The sequence below is a fragment of the Lonchura striata genome, chromosome 13 (genome assembly GCF_046129695.1).
Source record: "Lonchura striata isolate bLonStr1 chromosome 13, bLonStr1.mat, whole genome shotgun sequence".
NCBI classification, from domain to species: Eukaryota; Metazoa; Chordata; class Aves; order Passeriformes; family Estrildidae; genus Lonchura; species Lonchura striata.
In genome coordinates this window covers 16,080,018-16,097,456 of record NC_134615.1, presented here as the reverse complement: position 1 = coordinate 16,097,456, position 17,439 = coordinate 16,080,018, and the positions used below count along the sequence as shown (strand labels likewise).

Sequence of the window (17,439 nt, the reverse complement as noted above, 5' to 3'; positions counted from 1 at the left end):
CTGCCAGCAGAGGATGGGTGGGGCTGTCAGAGCCAAAGGGTGCAGTCCAGCGTTGTAAGCCCCTGCCAACGCAGGCCTCCAAGGTTGAGACAAGGCAGGAGGGGAGAGGAGGGTGCAAAGGACAGGGCAGGAGGGTGTTTGCCCTCACCCCACCCAGTACGTGCACTGGAGAACATGAAAGCTCTTCAAAGGGAGCGCAGGCATCAAGGACCACCTGTTTCTCCAAGCCCCAGGTGGGGAGCAGCATCCTTACCCAGATGTCACAGGCTATCAGACAGCCCCCTCCAGCAGGAGTAAGCAGGGAGCAACTCATCAGAACCACTTGCTGTGTGGGTACACTCTGACTGGGAGCCTCTGCAGCCAGCTACCAAGCCTCTGGGACAAGGACCTTTCCCCAGCCCTCGTGGCAGCCAACTGCTCCTCCCAGAGCTGCTGCTGCTACACTTTGTAACACCCCAACGTGCAGCCATGCTCTGGAACGGCTGCAAAAAAGGCTCTTCCCTCTCTCCACAACCTGCTCTGTGTATCCCAGGGCAGACCAAGCAGCAGGGGACCAGCTCCAGGCAGGGCAGGGGGGCAGCAAGGGGCCTGCAGGAGCACAGGGGCTCAGGGTGTGCACATTTCTTCTATTCCTCCTCCTCCCCTCCTGCTCCTGCCAGGTCAGCAGCAGCTGCCACGAAGAAGAAGAGCCCCAGCGCCAGGGTAGTGAAAAAACAGGCTTTTATTCTTCATGTGCTGCTCACAGTCACAGCTTGGAGACACTCTCCTGCCAAAGTTATTATGAAACAAATCAAGTCCCAGACTCAGGCCTCGCTCTTCCCCACCCCCAAGAGAGTCAACATTGTACAAAACTCTATTTACAGGGAAAACAGTCAGAAATGGCGAGTCCAAAAAATCCCCTTGCAATTCAGACGAAAATGCAAGACAAGTGTGACAGTTACACCCTCCACACAGCCAGCTTCCCATTGGCTGCTCCCTGGACTAGTATAAGCCCACAGCAGCTCACCACTGGCTACTAAAAGAGGATTCTGGTAATCCTGAATCATGCCACAGCTCTTTGCTTTAGTTTCCTAAAACGCTGGGAAATCACAACCCCACTTGACCCAACAAAGACTCAGCTGGATCTGCCCTACAGAACTTTCAGCAAGACACCCTGGGACTCCCCCATTCGAAAGAGAGGACAAGGAGATGGGGCTGAAGGGTCAGCTGGCAGCCCTGCTTGGGCACTTCCCAAGAGAAAACTGCTCTGGCCAGAAGCCGGAATGTCGGGAGCCTTCACATAGGCAGCGGGATGTGTTGGGAAACCTAATAGCTGATACTGTATTTACTGGAGTCACGTTACTTTGAAACACAAACCAAGAAGACCAAACCAATATTTGAAAAGAGGGGAAAAAAAAGCACACATTCCTCCTCCCGGTGGTGCCTGGAAGAGCACCCAGAGGAGCTGTGAGCATTTCTGCCCCTGCCAGCTGCCACTCAGAAAGCGTAACGCGTGCGGATGTCTTCCAGCTTCTTGGACACCTCGGGTGGGGTCCGGTCCAGCTCCTCAGCCACATTCTTCTGTTTGTTAGGCTCCATGGAGTTGAACTGCTCACACAGGTCCCCATCAATCACGTTCTGGAGGGGCAAGGAGGAGAGAACTGAATCGAAACCACACAGAGGCACTGAACCCTGCCTAAATAGGGGAAAATGGCCACAAACAGTTTGTTCCCAGGACTTTCTTAATCCTGTCCTGGAAACAAGACCATGCTCGGTGACCTCATCTGCTGAATAGCAGCAGTTAGCATCACATTAATTACTGGCCAGCCTGATTAACGAAACAGAAACCCAAAAGGCCTGGGTGCAGCTGAAGAATCACATAAGGGAAAGGAAGAGAGATCTGCCTGGGTCCAAGCCCTGCACGGGGGAGGCTGTGAGTGATGACAAAGGCAGCTTCAATCAAATCAGAGCAATCTTTGAGGCTGTGTATGTGGCAAATCGCCTCAAGCTCATTGAGACCACCACCACCCTCCACTTCTAGAGAGCTTCATCTGCTGGGACAGTGTTCTGACTGACTCCAGACTCATTACTCTGGTAGTAGCTACCACTGAGATCTGTCTGGTCAGAGCATTTAGCAGTTCACAGTTTCTAAAAGTTCCTCAAAAGCAGAAATAGGCAGTAACAGCTGTTTCTGAACTTGCATTTCCCTTTCCAATGGCGGTGGAAAAAACAACCCAGGGCAGCACTCAATTTGATCCAGCCACACCAACAGCTACGTAATGCTGCTTCTCCTGGTGGAAAATGGAGATGCTGTAGGAAGTAGAGAAGTGCAGCTACAGCACCTCTGGCCTTGGGTCTTAGGACCAATCCTCAGGAGAATCATTACAAGCGTTCAGAAACCAAAACAGACATATATTGAGTGCTAAGCACTGCTCTCCTAACAGACTGCGGCTCAAGAGCCAGCCACCACAGGCACTACACAAGCCATTACTGACAGTACCCCAGTTCTCCCTACTAAACAGCAATCTTGCCTTGTTCAAGACAATACCCTTGCCTTGCTTCTGCCAGCCTCAGGCAGCTCTGTGCCCCAAAGCAGCTCTCTGCAGCCCATGACCAGGTGATCCCACATGCTCAGGGCTTACCTTCACTGGGAAGTAGTAGGAGCGGAAACTGAGATGGTCTCGTCCACAGAGAGGAGGGTGCTCAGACCGTAAGTGCATTTCCACATGCTGGAAGAAGTCATGATCCTGGGGAGATAAAGGATTGATAAGAGAACAGTTTGGTACACGTTAGTGCTGCTAGCAAGGCAAGACAACACCCATTAGAAGGTACTCCTGAACTGGCTGAAACATGGCCATTACATTGGCCATTTGGGATTGGATGAGATGATCTTTAAATGTCCCTTCCAATCCAAAGCATTCTGTGGTTAACAGACTCTGCCAGAGCAGCCCTGCACATGGCAGCCAAAGTCACATCCCTTTCCACCTGGAAAGCACCCACAGCACAGCTAAGCAGCCACCCTGGTCAGGATCAGCCTCCAAGGAAATGAGGCACAGAGCAGCTGTGCAGCATGGAGCTGCAGCTCCAACAGGGAATGTCTTGCCACCCATTGCTCCAAGAGGCCACAGAAAATAGAGAACAGAGAACCATCCTCAGGACTTGAAACATCACTGCCTGATCAACACTTCAGAGGCTACACAAAGCATGCCAAAGGACTCCTCCCTCCTCAGACACTGAATCACCCAAAGCTCCTTGAAAGCACAAACAGATACAGAACAACAGTGCAACAAGGAATGCTCTTAACTCTTTACAGAACCAATTCAGAGCTCAACGAACTCCTTGTCTTCACTTCTGCACTGGAGATACAAGCTCTCCTGTAGCTCAGGTTTTCAGCCACTGTGGAGCCCTCCAGGGAATGCAGCACATTTAATAGACTGGCTTTAGGTGGGTGCACAAAAAGCAGCAAGACTGCAGCCTGATGCTTGTGCTTGCTTACCTCATGGGAAGTAAAAGGGACCAAGATTCCTATCCCCCCTGATAAGGTGGTATAAACAAGAGATTCAGAGCCTCCTGGAATCAGTGTGGTCTTCTGCAAGGAAAGCACCGTTTCTCCCACGTGATAATTCATAATCACTTCAGCCTGAAAGGAAGCACAGAAGCATGTTTTTTCTTTAGCTTATATAAAAGCATCAAAGGGCTTGAGAGAGGAAAGCAGAATAAATTCAGCCAACTGCTAGTTCTGAAATGCCTTTTTAGAGAGGAAGTGCCTTCCACCTGTGACCAGATGGCAAAACTCAGCTGGACAAACAGATGCAAGTAATGAGAGAAAGCAGCAGAAGAAAATGAGCTGCTTCCATCAAACACACCAAACTGGCTTCAGTTGTGATTTCAGCATTTTGGCTTGCAGCAACAGTGAAAACAGATCACTCACAGCAGAGCAGACTGTGTAAGCAGAACTGCCAATACATCTCCTGGACAACACTGCAAACGTCTTCAGAGAAAAGCAGTGCATTCTTTTCCTAAAATAACCATGTGCTTCCCACAAAGTATTACCTTCTGTGATGCTCCATTGAGGAGGCCCCTGTCCCAGAGAGCTTTGTTGCCTGTGGGATCCTCATCTACTTCATCATTGGTGTTGGGAGGCAATCTCACCTGTGTTGAAAGAGGAAAGAAGAATCAGCAAGCTGCAGAGAAGCAGCACAATCTCTGGAGAACCCTTGTGCTGTCTGAAAGGCTGCTTTTGTGGACCCTGCAAGAACCATTTATACTTACAGCAGAATCATCCAGGTGCCTCTCCAAAACAGCCTCTACAGTTATATGACAACTGTGCTAACAAGACCAATAACCCATCACTCAGAAACACAGGCAGGGCCTCACAACCAGCCTCTGCCTGGCCTGGCACTTGCAGATCACCCTGGGAGGTATGGTCAAACCGATCTGAAGGTGGTTTCCACTAAGGAAACAGTTTGATGGATGTGGGGCAGGAAATCTGAAGAGGACTGATTTGTGTGTTTTGGCCAAATCCTGCAGGCGCAGCATCTGACACTTGCTGAACTCTGCACTCCAAAGCACCCGAGCACGCTTCAGAAAGAGATCAAAGCTCTGCCAGAAAGACCATCTATTCTTTCCTCCTCCCTTGCTGAAATCCAGCCAAGTGGGGAAGTGTTGGCTGACAAAGCCAACTGTGAAGAGGAAGTGACAGAGAAAACTCGATGCCAGCAATGAGGTTTAGTCAGAAAAAGTAAGAGTGATAACCCTGACTCAAATTCTCATGGGTCCTTTCACAGCAACAAGCTTCTTTTCAAGGCTTACTGACAGTAAGTTTTGAGACAATATAAACACAAATTACTGGACACCTCAGAAATATGTTTATGACTTGCTGATGCTTTAACTTACTCGCTCCATTTAACAAACAGATAAACTATCTTTTCAGCCCACTATGACAACAAAGACACCCCAGGAAAACAAGCCAATAGTACAGGGTGTTGTCTCCAGCTAATGACATTCTCATTCTTTTAAGATAAATCATGGATGCTTTAAGGGAAAATATGTCCAAAAAGGCCTGACTTCAGCAAAGCATACTCACCACACAGATGTTACCAAACTTGTCTGCTCCAGCCACAGTGTCATAATCCAGGAGTGTTGCTGTAGTGACCCACCGGGGGTAAGTGTCATCAGCAAAGATAATGAGCTGGTTCTCGTTCCTTTTGTAACGCACCCAGATGAAACTTTCCTGAACATCTGAAACAATCACTCTGTGCCCAATGGTTTGGATGCCACAGATGTAGTTGGCAATGTGCTTTTGAGAGAGAAAGGACAAAACCTTAAGTGCTTCAAAGAGGGAAGTATAACACTACTCCAGCTGAAACACTCTTTTTTCCCCTATGAACTACAGCTCACTCCCCACTTCCCATAATTTCCTCCAAAAATACCCTAATTTCTGCCATACTACAGTCCCAATCTAAATACATCAATACAAGGCAACCTAACATGCATCACATGGCATTCTCAGCCTTCCCTGTATGAACACTGTCCAGAGAACAAGTGCTGCTGGTGAGACAGTGACTGGAGATGTCAGGACATCCCTACAAGCAGGTATTGCTTCCATGTCTCCTCACTACATGGTCATGGAAGGCCCAAGAAGGAAAGCTTCAATTTTTCATGTGAGTCATGTTTTAGAAAAAAAAAAAAACAAACTAACAAAACCACACACCAAAAAAAAAAAAGCTCCAAGTTCCCAGTCTGTCTGTTAGCTTGCCGGAGTTCTTTTGTGCAGTAATGAGCTACTGGCACAGGTTCTGCAGCTTGCACGAGAGAGGGAGGAGTAGCAATTAAGTTAGAAAATCTCTAGTCCAGCATTCCTCTGGATAGATGCACCCAGCAAGGCAAACACACAGCTCTGATAACCAAATGAACAGTTGGGCTGGAGTAGCAGCTAAACCCTGTGTTTCCCTCTGGCTGCAAAGTATTACTCGCTCCAAGCTAACTGCTCTGGTCAGGAACAGAGGGCAGTACCTTATTCTCACATTTCCGAAGCAGTTTCTTCTTGCCCAGGTCATACACACGCAGGAGCTTTCCAACTCCAATTAAGACTCGGCCTTGGAATGGAGCAATGGCTGCAGGGACCTCCTCCACAGGGGTCTAGAGAGGGAAGAGGAAGATTGTGAAATCCCCATCATTAAGAGAGCTAACATTAAATAAACCTTCAGACCAGATTCAGATAATGGTATGGCTGAAGTTCACTGGCCTGTACCAAGGCTTTCAATGTAAAAGGCTATTAACAATCTTTTCCTACAGGAGAGGCAACAGGTCAGTCCCTCACAGGCAGATATCACACACAGAGCTAAGAGAGCCATGAACACTCACACATAACCCACTGCTGTCAGTGCACCCTAACTGAAGCACAGGACTGGTGTAAGAGCCCCATACTGGGCAGGCAGCAAAAGAAGAATGAGGGTCTGGTTGCCTCAGTTCTTAGTACTGGCTTACATCCTACTGAAAGACTTTAGACTGCCTAAATCTACCCAGACTGTTTTTAAAGCAAGGCATGAATATAATTCACCCATCTGACATTGACACCAAAGAAATTGTTAAATATGAACAACTGCAGTGTGTCCACAATTTCAGTAATTCAAGCAGGGTTACTGTCTGAAAAATCTCCCACCACTAATCAATCCAAAATGATCAGCTACAGCAGAGAAGGAGAATATGTAGAGCTTCCAGTTACAGCATTCCTAGCTTGACTGCACTGGTTAAGAAAATTTTATTTCACAACTTCAGCTCTGTCAACTTCCCAGTGGGTGTTCAGTGGCAGCAGAAAAGGCCATGGTCCAGGACAGAACCCACTCACTGCATCAGGACTCTAGGAAATGAGTAAGCCACAACATTCCTTTCCATGTGTTCATCTGCTCAAATCTCAGCCATGCTGAAAGCATGTGGGAAGAACAGTAATTTTTCTGCTACAACTTTTGCTGAAGCCCCCGAGACCTATCAAACAAGTTGGTCACTAATAATTTCTACACACAATCAAACAGCAACCAAGGAAGATGACAGCTCGCAACAGCTGCACATGGTCAGCCAAGGACTGATAGTCTTAGCACTAGGGTTCAAGTAACCCAAGTATGAATTTGCTCTGTAAACAAGTGCTTTAGCAGCTCTCTGAGCTCATATTCCAGAAAGCAAACAGAGCCATTTTCCCTCCACTCCCTAACAGGGGTATGAAAAACACTGCTCCTTTCCAATTTACCCAATTAGATGGGTAAAACTGGGATTCTTGCGAGATCTGTGTTCAATTCTCAGCTCTGCAAAAGATGTACCAAATGATTTTGTAGGAGGCAGCTAATTTTCTCCAAGGCTGCTTCCAGTGTGTAACACCAGCATGATAATCTTGCCCAGGATGCACCAAGTACTGCAATGTAACTGCAGCACTCAGGCAAGCAAGAACTACTCCAACATTCAGCCTGGATATGATCCCATTATTCCCCATACCTTGTGCAGAAACTCCAGCTTCTCACCACTATTCACCAGCTTGTATGTGTAGACAAACCCCCCAGCAACTGAGCGTGGGTTCAGAATCAGGTCCTTGGCGACTCCCACCAGCACGTACCACTCATCACCAGTGTTGGAGAAGCGGCACACAGCCACGCTGGAAATGACAGACACACCAGGACATCAGTGTCATCACCACACTAATGCTGCACACCTGCATTCCCTGACAGCACAACCTGCACCCACCCAGCAGAGATTTGAGAGTCCAAACCTTCAACACTGACATTCCCTTTTAAGAAGGCATTTTTCCTCCTTGTAGAAATGTTTAACGCAGATTTGTTCATTCTTCCACACTACACTCTCTGTATGTGTTCTAGCTGTCACATATGCCCAAAGCATTTTATGTTTTCACAATGCCCAGTGTTACTTTACACTTTCACAGGTTGGACACTGCCTAGTGATGTGCAAAACTCTACTAGAAGCTATTTTCCAAAGGCTGTTCCCACCAGGACATAGATAAATAACTTTCCTCATCTTCCAGTGTTATTTCCTGCTCAGTAAATAGCTCAGGCAGGTTGGAAATGGTAGGTCAGCCTTTTGGACTAACATGACCTAACTCTACTTCACCTGCTGAGGCACTTGCTATTCTTCATGGTTATTGTGTTGGTTTTCCCCTCCAGTCCTCTAACACTTCCCTTTCCATTTAATCTATCCTCAGTTTATCTGGATGAGAAGGAAAAGTAAGAGATAATAGCACATTCTTTTTCCTAGATCTCTTATCTGTCATTTACACCCCTGTGTTGTTCTTTAGGCACTGGGGTACAGCAACCACATTTGGAGCATGACAAGCTCTTAATGCCACATGAGGACAAGATTAGAGTTGGAAGGGAAGGAAGGGCAAGACATATCACCTCTGGAATTTCAAGCCAGTCTCTTGATAATATGTTCCATCTGGATTTCAGCTCAGTAACAGGATAAGCAAAAGGACAAAAACACCTAAGACTCATCAGAAGCAGGCACTCTTGCTGCATCTGGCAATGCTTCTTACCTGAAAGCAGCTTCATTCTGCTCCAGCTGGACCAGATCTAATGTATTTCCCTGGATGGGGTTCATCACTCTGATGACAGAGGCCCACTGACCATTCCCTGCTTTGGGAGCACCAAAGATGGACTCGGGAAGATTCTCGTTCAGAAAGGCTGCAGCCATCTCTGCAGCCAGCTCCCTCTCATCCTCACCCGCAGCCTCCACCATCTCCTACAGCATTGAAGGACAGGAGAAAAGAACAGCTCAGTGACTTCCTTTCCCAGTATGCTGATGCTCTGCATAGAACACAACCTCCCTGTTTTGCCTAAGCCCAAGTATTCTGGGGTATTCTTCTGCCTATGAAGACATAAAACCCATTAAGTCCCAAAGCTTCTACCCAGCCTAAGCTTATTCCCCAGGGAGCCTCAACAGCTCGGAGCACGGCTGTGTCAGCTCTGCCCTGCCCCAGTGACAGTTGTCTGGGGATTTGTTTCTCCAATGAACCCTGGAAACAATCCTGAGAAGAAAATAAACAACCCACTGAAATGCAAGCATCCTCAATCAACCACAGAAACCCCACAGAACATGTTACACAAGCAGGACTGTCCTCCACTAGGGTGGTTTTAAAATATGCCCTAACAACACACAAAGGAAGGAACACTGGGAAGTGGTGCATTCTGCTGAGATTTGTGTTTTCATCTCCACTCCTCTTCCAGTACCTGCATTCACATGGGGCAGAAAGCCTAGCAGGTAATGGCAGCTGGGAACTAATGAGCAGGGAGCACTTCCAGATGCCAAAGTCCCCTCTGGGGAACAGATGGGAGTACCTGTCCCCCAACTCAAGTACCTCAGCCATTTGCTGCTTCCTCTGTGCCTTGGTGGCCTCAGTGTAAGCGTTGTGGTCTGTCTCAATGATGATCAGGTTGTTGCTCTCTGGATGAATGACAAATTTTCGGGGTGTGTACTGCAACGGGAAGGCAACCTGGTTGAAGACTGCTCCCAGCTTCTCCAGTGCCAAAATCCTGGAGAACAAAGATGTAACATGTGTTGACCATGGCCTAAAAACAGCTGTCCAAGAGAATGAAACTGGAATGGAACTTTTTCTTTGTGAAACTGGCTAGTGCTAGAGAGGAGCAGCACCTTTCTCAGGCCAGACAGCAACTAGTAAACAGCTCCAGAGAGCAGAGCAAAACTAACATCCTGAAATGGGAGCCCATGGTGTGACACAGGTGTATGCTGCAGCACGAGGTCTTTAAGGGCTCTTGCTGTCCCAGGATGAGTTCTGACTGGTGCTGAAGTGAGTCTATCCCAAGAAGAACAAAGAGCACATGGAAGAAGGAAAGTGCACATTTGGGGAACACATCATCTGAATCCAAATGTGACACTGACTTTGACATATAATCAAATACTCCTCAGAGGCACTTCAGTTAAAATGAGTAAGAACTGGCATTGCGTTTTTCATTCTTCCTGTGACTTGCCAGCTGAAATGCCAGTTCTTCTGGCACTTGGTGTCTAAAAACCACAAGTCTTTCCAGAAAGAATGGCTCCTTTAAAAGCAATGAATGCTGTAATATTTCAGTGAGGACTGATATGAAAAAAGTGCCTGTTCAAGTGCATACAGCACAGCATCTGACTTTGTCGTCCATTATTTTCATTTATCTTTTTAGTATCTCAGCTGAACTTTAAAAAAGGCAACAAACACATCCCTGTCATGCCTCTGGTTTCTGAAATCACGTGGTTTATTTCCTGCAAAGCAACCAATTCAGATCACAAACCACAAGACCCTAATACATAACAGGTCCACATTTATTAAAAGCTTCCCTCTCTCAGGATTACATTCACTTTAAAAAGCTAGAAAATACAAATCTGAGAAGCACGCCCCCTTTATTTTTGACAGCATAACTTTCCTTAAATTGTCTGTTTTCTGAAATCCATCCAAGTGTTTCTATCAAATCATTATCCATAATAAAAAAATCTTTTTGAAGTCAAGTCACTTGAATGTCAGGTGGAATTAACCACCACTTCACCTGCCTGGCATCCCAGCCCACAAGCATTGGTGTCTCCCCTCTGATGCTTACCTCAATGTGTTTGTGGAGATGGCCACAATGCCCTCAGGGCACTGCTCAGAAGCAAAACCAGATGCAAACTCCAGTGTCTCATAAGACAAGGGAGTCAGGTGGAAGCGTGATTGATAGGAATAACTAAGCCAGGAACGGCTTGACATGGCCAGCACCTGAGAAAGACAGGCAGCTAATTTATTAGGTTTGGGAATGGAGGCAAGCTCACTTTATGCAATAGGAATGTACTGTACAGTGCCCAACTCTTCCCCACTGGAACAACTGAATTCTTGCGGGTAGACCCCACCCAGCTCAGAAGACACCTGAAGAGACACTCCTTACTTTCAGCTTTCTCTGGAAATTGCATATGGCATGAAAAAGAACTTTAAAGCAATATAAATACAACAAATACTCCAACTGAGATGCACTGAAACTATTACCTGTAAAAGCCAAGATCAACAATACCATCATTTCACCTTCTTCTAATAGCTTGTTCTAATGGGAACAGGTCTTTTAAAATATTTACTGCTTTGTCACAATCCAAGTGCTGTAGCACTCTTAGTGAAATTTACTAAAAATCATCACCAGCCTAAATCAAATTATGACAAATAAAGGAAGCACACTGACTTCCAAACTTTTCAGCTTTATACATATGGCTAAATGAGTTTCAGTGCAACCTTGGTTTCTGCCTGGGTGACAGCAGTTGATCTCAAAGCAGAGAGAGATTATTCTCAGTTATTCTACAGGTATTCTCTGCTAGAGCTGCAAAGCTCCTCATCTCCAAGTTACTCCAAGCTGGTAAGAGCAAGATGAAGAGATTCACCCAGTGTACCTTAACACTACAGCAGAGCTCAAATTCCCAGATCCAGCTCCCTACGCCGATCAGCAGTATTTCTCAACTCTGAAGGTGTCATCCAAAAATGAGTCAGGCAGGGGGTGGCTGATTTCCCCAGTGCCACATCAGAAGGGCTGGAAATGGCACTTCTGATGAAACACATTCTTCCTTCTATGCCAAATCTTGCAGATATTTTCCTTGAACCATGTATGGCCACTGTCCAGCCCTTGGCTGAGCTATTCTCAACATGCAAGGACACAACCATTCACTGCATCAAGCATTCAAGGTTAAGTTCTCTGCACAGAGCTCTCTCCATCTCTGTGCACTACAGCAGGCAAGATCTGCCTCTCAGCCCAAGAACCTGCTCAGACCTCTCCAAGCACACTGTAAACACAGCCTATCAGTCAGATGAATCCTAGTTCAGAGAAGGCAGGGCAGCAGTACACAGCAGTAAGGGAAGTAAGAACTAGGCTGTTTGTGAAAGAACAAGCTGTGAGCCAGGCAGCTCCATAATGAAGTCATTCTACTTCCCACCCTTACCCAGAGGGTCCTGCTGTGCTGCAGGGATGCTTCCCCACCCTGCCCACCCATAAAAAAATCTGGGATGTGGTGCCTGGGGAGTGGATCTGCACCCCTGCAAGAGCTCTCCTCCCTTACCGCCTCCTGGCCTTGCATTCGGACACGGAAGAGTTTGACAGGCCGGGAGCCGAGGTATCTGGTCCTGGTGTCGGAGAGATCGCCAGTGACAGGGTCCAGGACGGTCCGCAGCAGCACACCGTTCTTGACAGCAGCAAAACAAGAAGATGCAGGTTGAAGGTAAGAAGTAACTTACTATGTGCATAATTCAAAACAACTGAGAGGCAGTTTCTGAAGAATTTAGCAGTTTGTTTTCCTAGCTGTCGGCACAACTCTCCCCTACAACCACAATTTTAATAGCAAAGAAAGCACAGCTCCTGCACAGTTCTATAGGGCAGAAAGAACTGCCCCCAAAATAAAACAAAGACTGAGAACTTTAGTATATCACATAAGCCATTAAAACCTGAGGATGGATTCCAGATCCCAGTCCCTCTTGGTATTAAGGATTTACCCAAAAACTCATGCTCCTTAAAAAGAGATTGCATTCTGACATCAAACTTGAGGCATGTGGAAGAACCTGAACTATGATGATTGTTTTTACCACATGTTGAATTGTCAAAGATCACAGAATCTGTAATGGATGTAACAAAAAGCTGTGCAACAGCTAAGTTGTTAGAGCAGAGCCTCTGCTTGTGGGCAGTTACTTGTTTGATACTCTTCCCTACAGGCAGTTTTTAAAGAGCTGCTCAACGTTTCACCCAAAAATATTTCTTAAAATATGCCTTCCTTCTTGAATGGGAAAAGCACAGTCTGTCCTACAAAAAATCTGGTGTAATACACTGTTTTTTGACTAGTCTTTAATCTAAAAATGTATGGGGAAACTCACAGCTCTACAAAGTCACACAGTGAATTCCCCAGTCAGGGTTGTCAAACACATCATAACAAAGAGGGAAGTCAGGCTTTGTTGCACTGCATGATGACAGGGCTATTTTAACAATCCACCTTTCAAGCAAAAGCTCAAGACACACCTGTCAGAACCAGGCAGGAACCATTTCCTCACCTGCAGTCCAATGTTCAGGTACAGAAAGCCAATGGAGCCCCTCTCTCCCAGCTCATCCTGCTTCTCTGTGCCACCCATCTCCACGATGCACAATGACTCGGGCTGTGCAGGCAGTGCCTGCATACTCAGGGGCTGTAAACAATCCTGGGGAAAACAGGACAGAAGGACAACGCCAGTCAGCCAGGCTTGGCATGGCAAGACAGGATTCAACCTCCATCTAAGCAGCTTAAAGATGCCCTTTCAGATCTTCCAGAAAGAAGTATTCACACAAAAAAAAAGAAAAAAAAAGGCACAACAGATGCTGGCTCTATGCATTTTGGCAAGCAGGAGTGGTAGCTGCCTGCCCTTTAGAGAAGAAAAACTGGATCTTTCCAAATTCTTCTAGCACCATTTGCTGCTATTTAGCATGGAGTGACCTGAGCAAACTTTAGGTTACTACAACCAGCTTTGAACACCTCATCTGCTGCAGAGAGACGAATGATTAAGTCTGGTTTGCTGCCAACTTGCTTGCAGAATGAGTCTGCTTTTAATACAGGTACAAACAGGGAGGTGAGAGGGGGAAACCCCACAAAAAACCCACCGGGAAAAAAAAAAAAAACAGAAGAAAATTACTGTCTGACTCATCAGCTGAACCTCCAGAGGCATGAGTGATTCTCAATAAAAGCAGAATATCTATTAGAGGGAATGATCAAGGGCCACGCTTCCTACCAACGAGCAGAGAATAATCATGTTTGGATGGTTACAGTCCAAATCTGGAGGATCTTTCTGAATATTTCAAACCAATGAAAGGGTAAAACCAGGGCAGCTACTCACTGAAGGGTCAAGTGAAATAATTCTGACAGTGTTGTCCACCAGTCCAACAGCAAGGAACCGGGAACGCTGTTCCCCAGGGGGAACATTGGCCAGGCTCATGCAAACAACATCAGCCGACATCTCCTTTCTCTCCGTGTACTCATTCAGCTGTCCTGACTGAGAAAGAAAAACATAAAACTTACTAATTAGATACTTTGTTTTTAAACAATGCTTTGAATTTGTTATATAAACAATATCACAATTTAAAAAACTTTTATTAATCCACGCTTCACTCTTCCAAACTCATTCACAACATTAACATACATACCGGGTCCATCTCAAAGTAAACCAGTTCTCCTCCAGTCAGTGCTATCACTACTTGTCTTTGGTTCACAGCACATTTTACAATGGTTTTCTTCCCTGGTGTCTTCCATTCATTTACTCTTTTATCTGCTCGGATGTGCCGGATCCCATCTGGATAAACCTGAAGGCAAACAAAAAATGTCACATCAATTCTGTATGTACCATCTCCTTGCTCCCCTTTCACTGGTGGCTCTGACTCAGCAGAAGCCAAAGGCAAGAACTGCTCCTGGCAGCCAGGGATCCATCAACTATGCACCAGGCTGAACCAGCAGGATGATACTTGCCAGCTGGGAGAATTGCATCCTTCAGCCACAGCAAAGAATTACTAAAGGAGAATAGAACCATTTTGAACTGGTCCAGCTTCACTTCGTAAGATGTAAAAAGGGTAAGGCTGAATCAGCATCATTCTCTGCCAATCAGCATCCTTAGATATGTGTTCCACTACTGCAGAAATCACATCCCTGCAGCAGGCTGAGAGTGACAGACAGTAGACATATAAGAAGCAGCTTTCCATTACCTGTACTAAAGCATCATCACCAAGAAGAGAGCAGGACAAGGTCGGTGTAGTACCCAGGAATCCAGAGTCAGTCACTTCTTCTACAGTCTCTCCGATAGACAGCACCAGCGTGGCATTTACGAAGGACACGATAATGTAGGCATCAAATTCATCTGATCAAGGGAGACGGGAAAAAAAGAGAGTGCTGATTTAATAAACGCAAGGCTTCCCAACACGATCAACAGTCTGACAAATGTCTAGCAGTTACTTTTCAGCAGAATTCCAGTGATAATTACAGCTGCTGACAGTATTGCACAAGTTCGCTCTAGGACGTGCTGTCCAAAAGCCAGCCACTGCCGGACTCCAAACAATATAAGACCGAGCCAGAGATCAAACCATGATCAAACCAGATCCGCAATCAATTCACAATACTCTGGATTCTGGCAAGCAAGATTCTTGTACATTCTTTTTCAAAGAATGCTCCAGTTCTCAAAGCCTTTAGGACAGTTGTTTCCCCTCACCCAAGGAGCTGAATCCAGATTTAACATCCAACAAACTACATATTCTACTCCAAAAATTTGAACATAGGGAATCTATCCACAGAAACCACACCACAGACATTGCACTCAGGAGGTTTCAGGACCACAATCTCTATCTAGCAGCCACGCAATAAAAGGCTGCAGAGAACAATTAGTGTGCATTGCAGCAGAGTTCAGGGTTAAACCTGCTCCATCCTCCTCCAGAAGCTCAACTGGATTCCATTCACACTGTGAGAGTCTTCTGGGATAAGAAACAATTGGATTTTTAAGATAGTTGCAATACTGTCATTTTATCCCAAAAGAAGTAAAGGTCAGTGTTTCCTCTATTATTTCCAGTACTGGCTTCTCCCCAAAGAGGACAGCGTGGGAGACTCCTGTAGCTTAGACATGGAGGAGCTATGCTAATCAAAATAATCTTAAGAGCCCATTTGGAAATAGGGAAACTTTGTGGGAAATGAGGGTAGTAGGACTGAGTAAAGCAAAAATCCCAGTGTATTGCTCTCTGCTTTCACTCTGTAGAAAGCTATAGGTCTTAAGAGGGGAAGAAGACAATCTCATTAAAATAGAATAACAAAATCAACAGAAACAATGAAGTTTATTGGGAAATGGAGCCAGGAGCCTTGGAAGAGAAATAAGATTGCCTCAGAGAAGCAACTCCACTTCTACTGCTGTTATCATGCAGCTGCTATTTCTTAAAAAGAAAATTCCTCATTTTAACCCAACTCAACCCAAAACTCAGACTTGGGCACCACAGCGTACCTAGTGGAGGTGAAGGCGTAAGAACTGTCAGTTTCTGCCCTTGAAAGGAGATTCTCCATAATTTTCAAACATGGGAGACATAGAGAAGTGGCTAATAATTTTAACAGAAAAAGAAAATAAAGGAGTCTCACTGGGATGGAAACAGGATGCCACAAAATACGATGCACCAGCTTAAAGAACCCAGGCTGGGTTAACCAAAACAAAAGCTTCAAGAACTAATAATCCTTTTCTACCCACCCTGTTTAGATGGAAGCACTGCCAAACCTGCTGTGTCACGTTTATAACAAAAAGTTCTTACATACAGTTGAAAATATGCAAGTGAAAAATTAAAAAAACCCCATCATTCTTCTCCGTAACATCTGGTACACAGACCACAGCTCTGATCAAACTGAAGAGTTCTGTGTAACTAAAGCAATTTCAACAGAAGTCTGTGGCATGAACTCTGTTACTACTCTATTAACTGCTCACAGCCTGTAACCTCCAACAGCTCCAAAACAAACAAGAATTGGTCTATATGAGGAAATGAGAAAGCAAGAACTGAATCTGCAGAGAGAACTCCATCAGTAACACCAACAACCTGAATGCTTGGCTAAACACTTACTTAATGTTGGAGAATTTCTCCAACATTAACAGCAGATGATGAGTTCAGCAAGACACACACTGCTTATTTTCTAATAGCAGCTTCTCCTACCAACTTGCACAAATTTTCAACAGCAGAAGCCTAAAAGAATTCCTCGATCATGGAGTTTCTAGCAGTTCACAGGCTAAGCATTTGATTCATAAATATCCCATAGACAGGATGTTCTAAGAATTCCATTTCAAAGACCACTGTTGCTTTCCAAATTACTTCAGAGCTGCTGCCTTCCTCCCTGGGGGCTGTCAATTCTCATGATAAACCACTGTGTCCCAGCAGGAGGTTTAAGCATGTGATTTGGAATAGGACAAAGAACTCCCATCTGAAAACAAAACAGATTCCCTTAGTCCTGCTCTAAACAAAAACTCATTCCTACCTCGTAATACTTTTTTAGCTCTTTCTTTCCATTGGCTTACATTTATATTAGAGCATGCCTTTAAGTCTGTGTCAGTATAGTGACAAGTGCATTTTTGCTTGAAGTCTGTTTTGCTTAATGACTCTCTGCTGGAGCTTTTGAAATAAAAGGTCTGATTTACCAGAATTAAGTCAGTGAATAAGACACATTCATCTAGGTTCAAACAATACAATTTTGGTTTAGAAAATATAGCAGTCTAGTTGAAATTAGGAGGACTAAATCCCTAGGGCACACTGAGAAGTGTTCTCAGTTAGAAAAAGATGATCTACGGATTTTAATATGAAAAGATGTCTACTTAGCTCTGCACAATCTCATGCAAAACATCAGGCTCCTGAGAGTTTTGAACAGATAGGCATCATTTTGTGTGCAGACACAAGACTTCAGAGATGCTTATTGCTGTTCTAATTGCACCAGTTAGCAGAG

At 45.4% G+C, this 17,439-nt stretch overlaps 1 protein-coding gene across 1 annotated transcript in view; it reads right to left on the bottom strand.

The window, feature by feature from the left end:
- Positions 1-703: 703 nt before the first annotated feature.
- Positions 704-17,439, bottom strand: part of SF3B3 (splicing factor 3b subunit 3) — a 28,388-nt gene continuing 11,652 nt past the window's right edge. The window contains exons 12-26 of the mRNA XM_021541098.2: positions 14,691-14,842; positions 14,139-14,294; positions 13,832-13,987; positions 13,019-13,162; positions 12,040-12,162; positions 10,569-10,723; positions 9,338-9,512; positions 8,516-8,721; positions 7,468-7,624; positions 5,995-6,120; positions 5,066-5,278; positions 4,033-4,131; positions 3,476-3,619; positions 2,622-2,726; positions 704-1,617 (exon numbers count right to left, since the gene is read on the bottom strand). Coding sequence (XP_021396773.1) covers positions 1,477-1,617; positions 2,622-2,726; positions 3,476-3,619; positions 4,033-4,131; positions 5,066-5,278; positions 5,995-6,120; positions 7,468-7,624; positions 8,516-8,721; positions 9,338-9,512; positions 10,569-10,723; positions 12,040-12,162; positions 13,019-13,162; positions 13,832-13,987; positions 14,139-14,294; positions 14,691-14,842 — 2,252 coding nt within the window. The 3' untranslated portion in view covers positions 704-1,476. The remainder of the gene's footprint in view (positions 1,618-2,621; positions 2,727-3,475; positions 3,620-4,032; positions 4,132-5,065; positions 5,279-5,994; positions 6,121-7,467; positions 7,625-8,515; positions 8,722-9,337; positions 9,513-10,568; positions 10,724-12,039; positions 12,163-13,018; positions 13,163-13,831; positions 13,988-14,138; positions 14,295-14,690; positions 14,843-17,439) is intronic.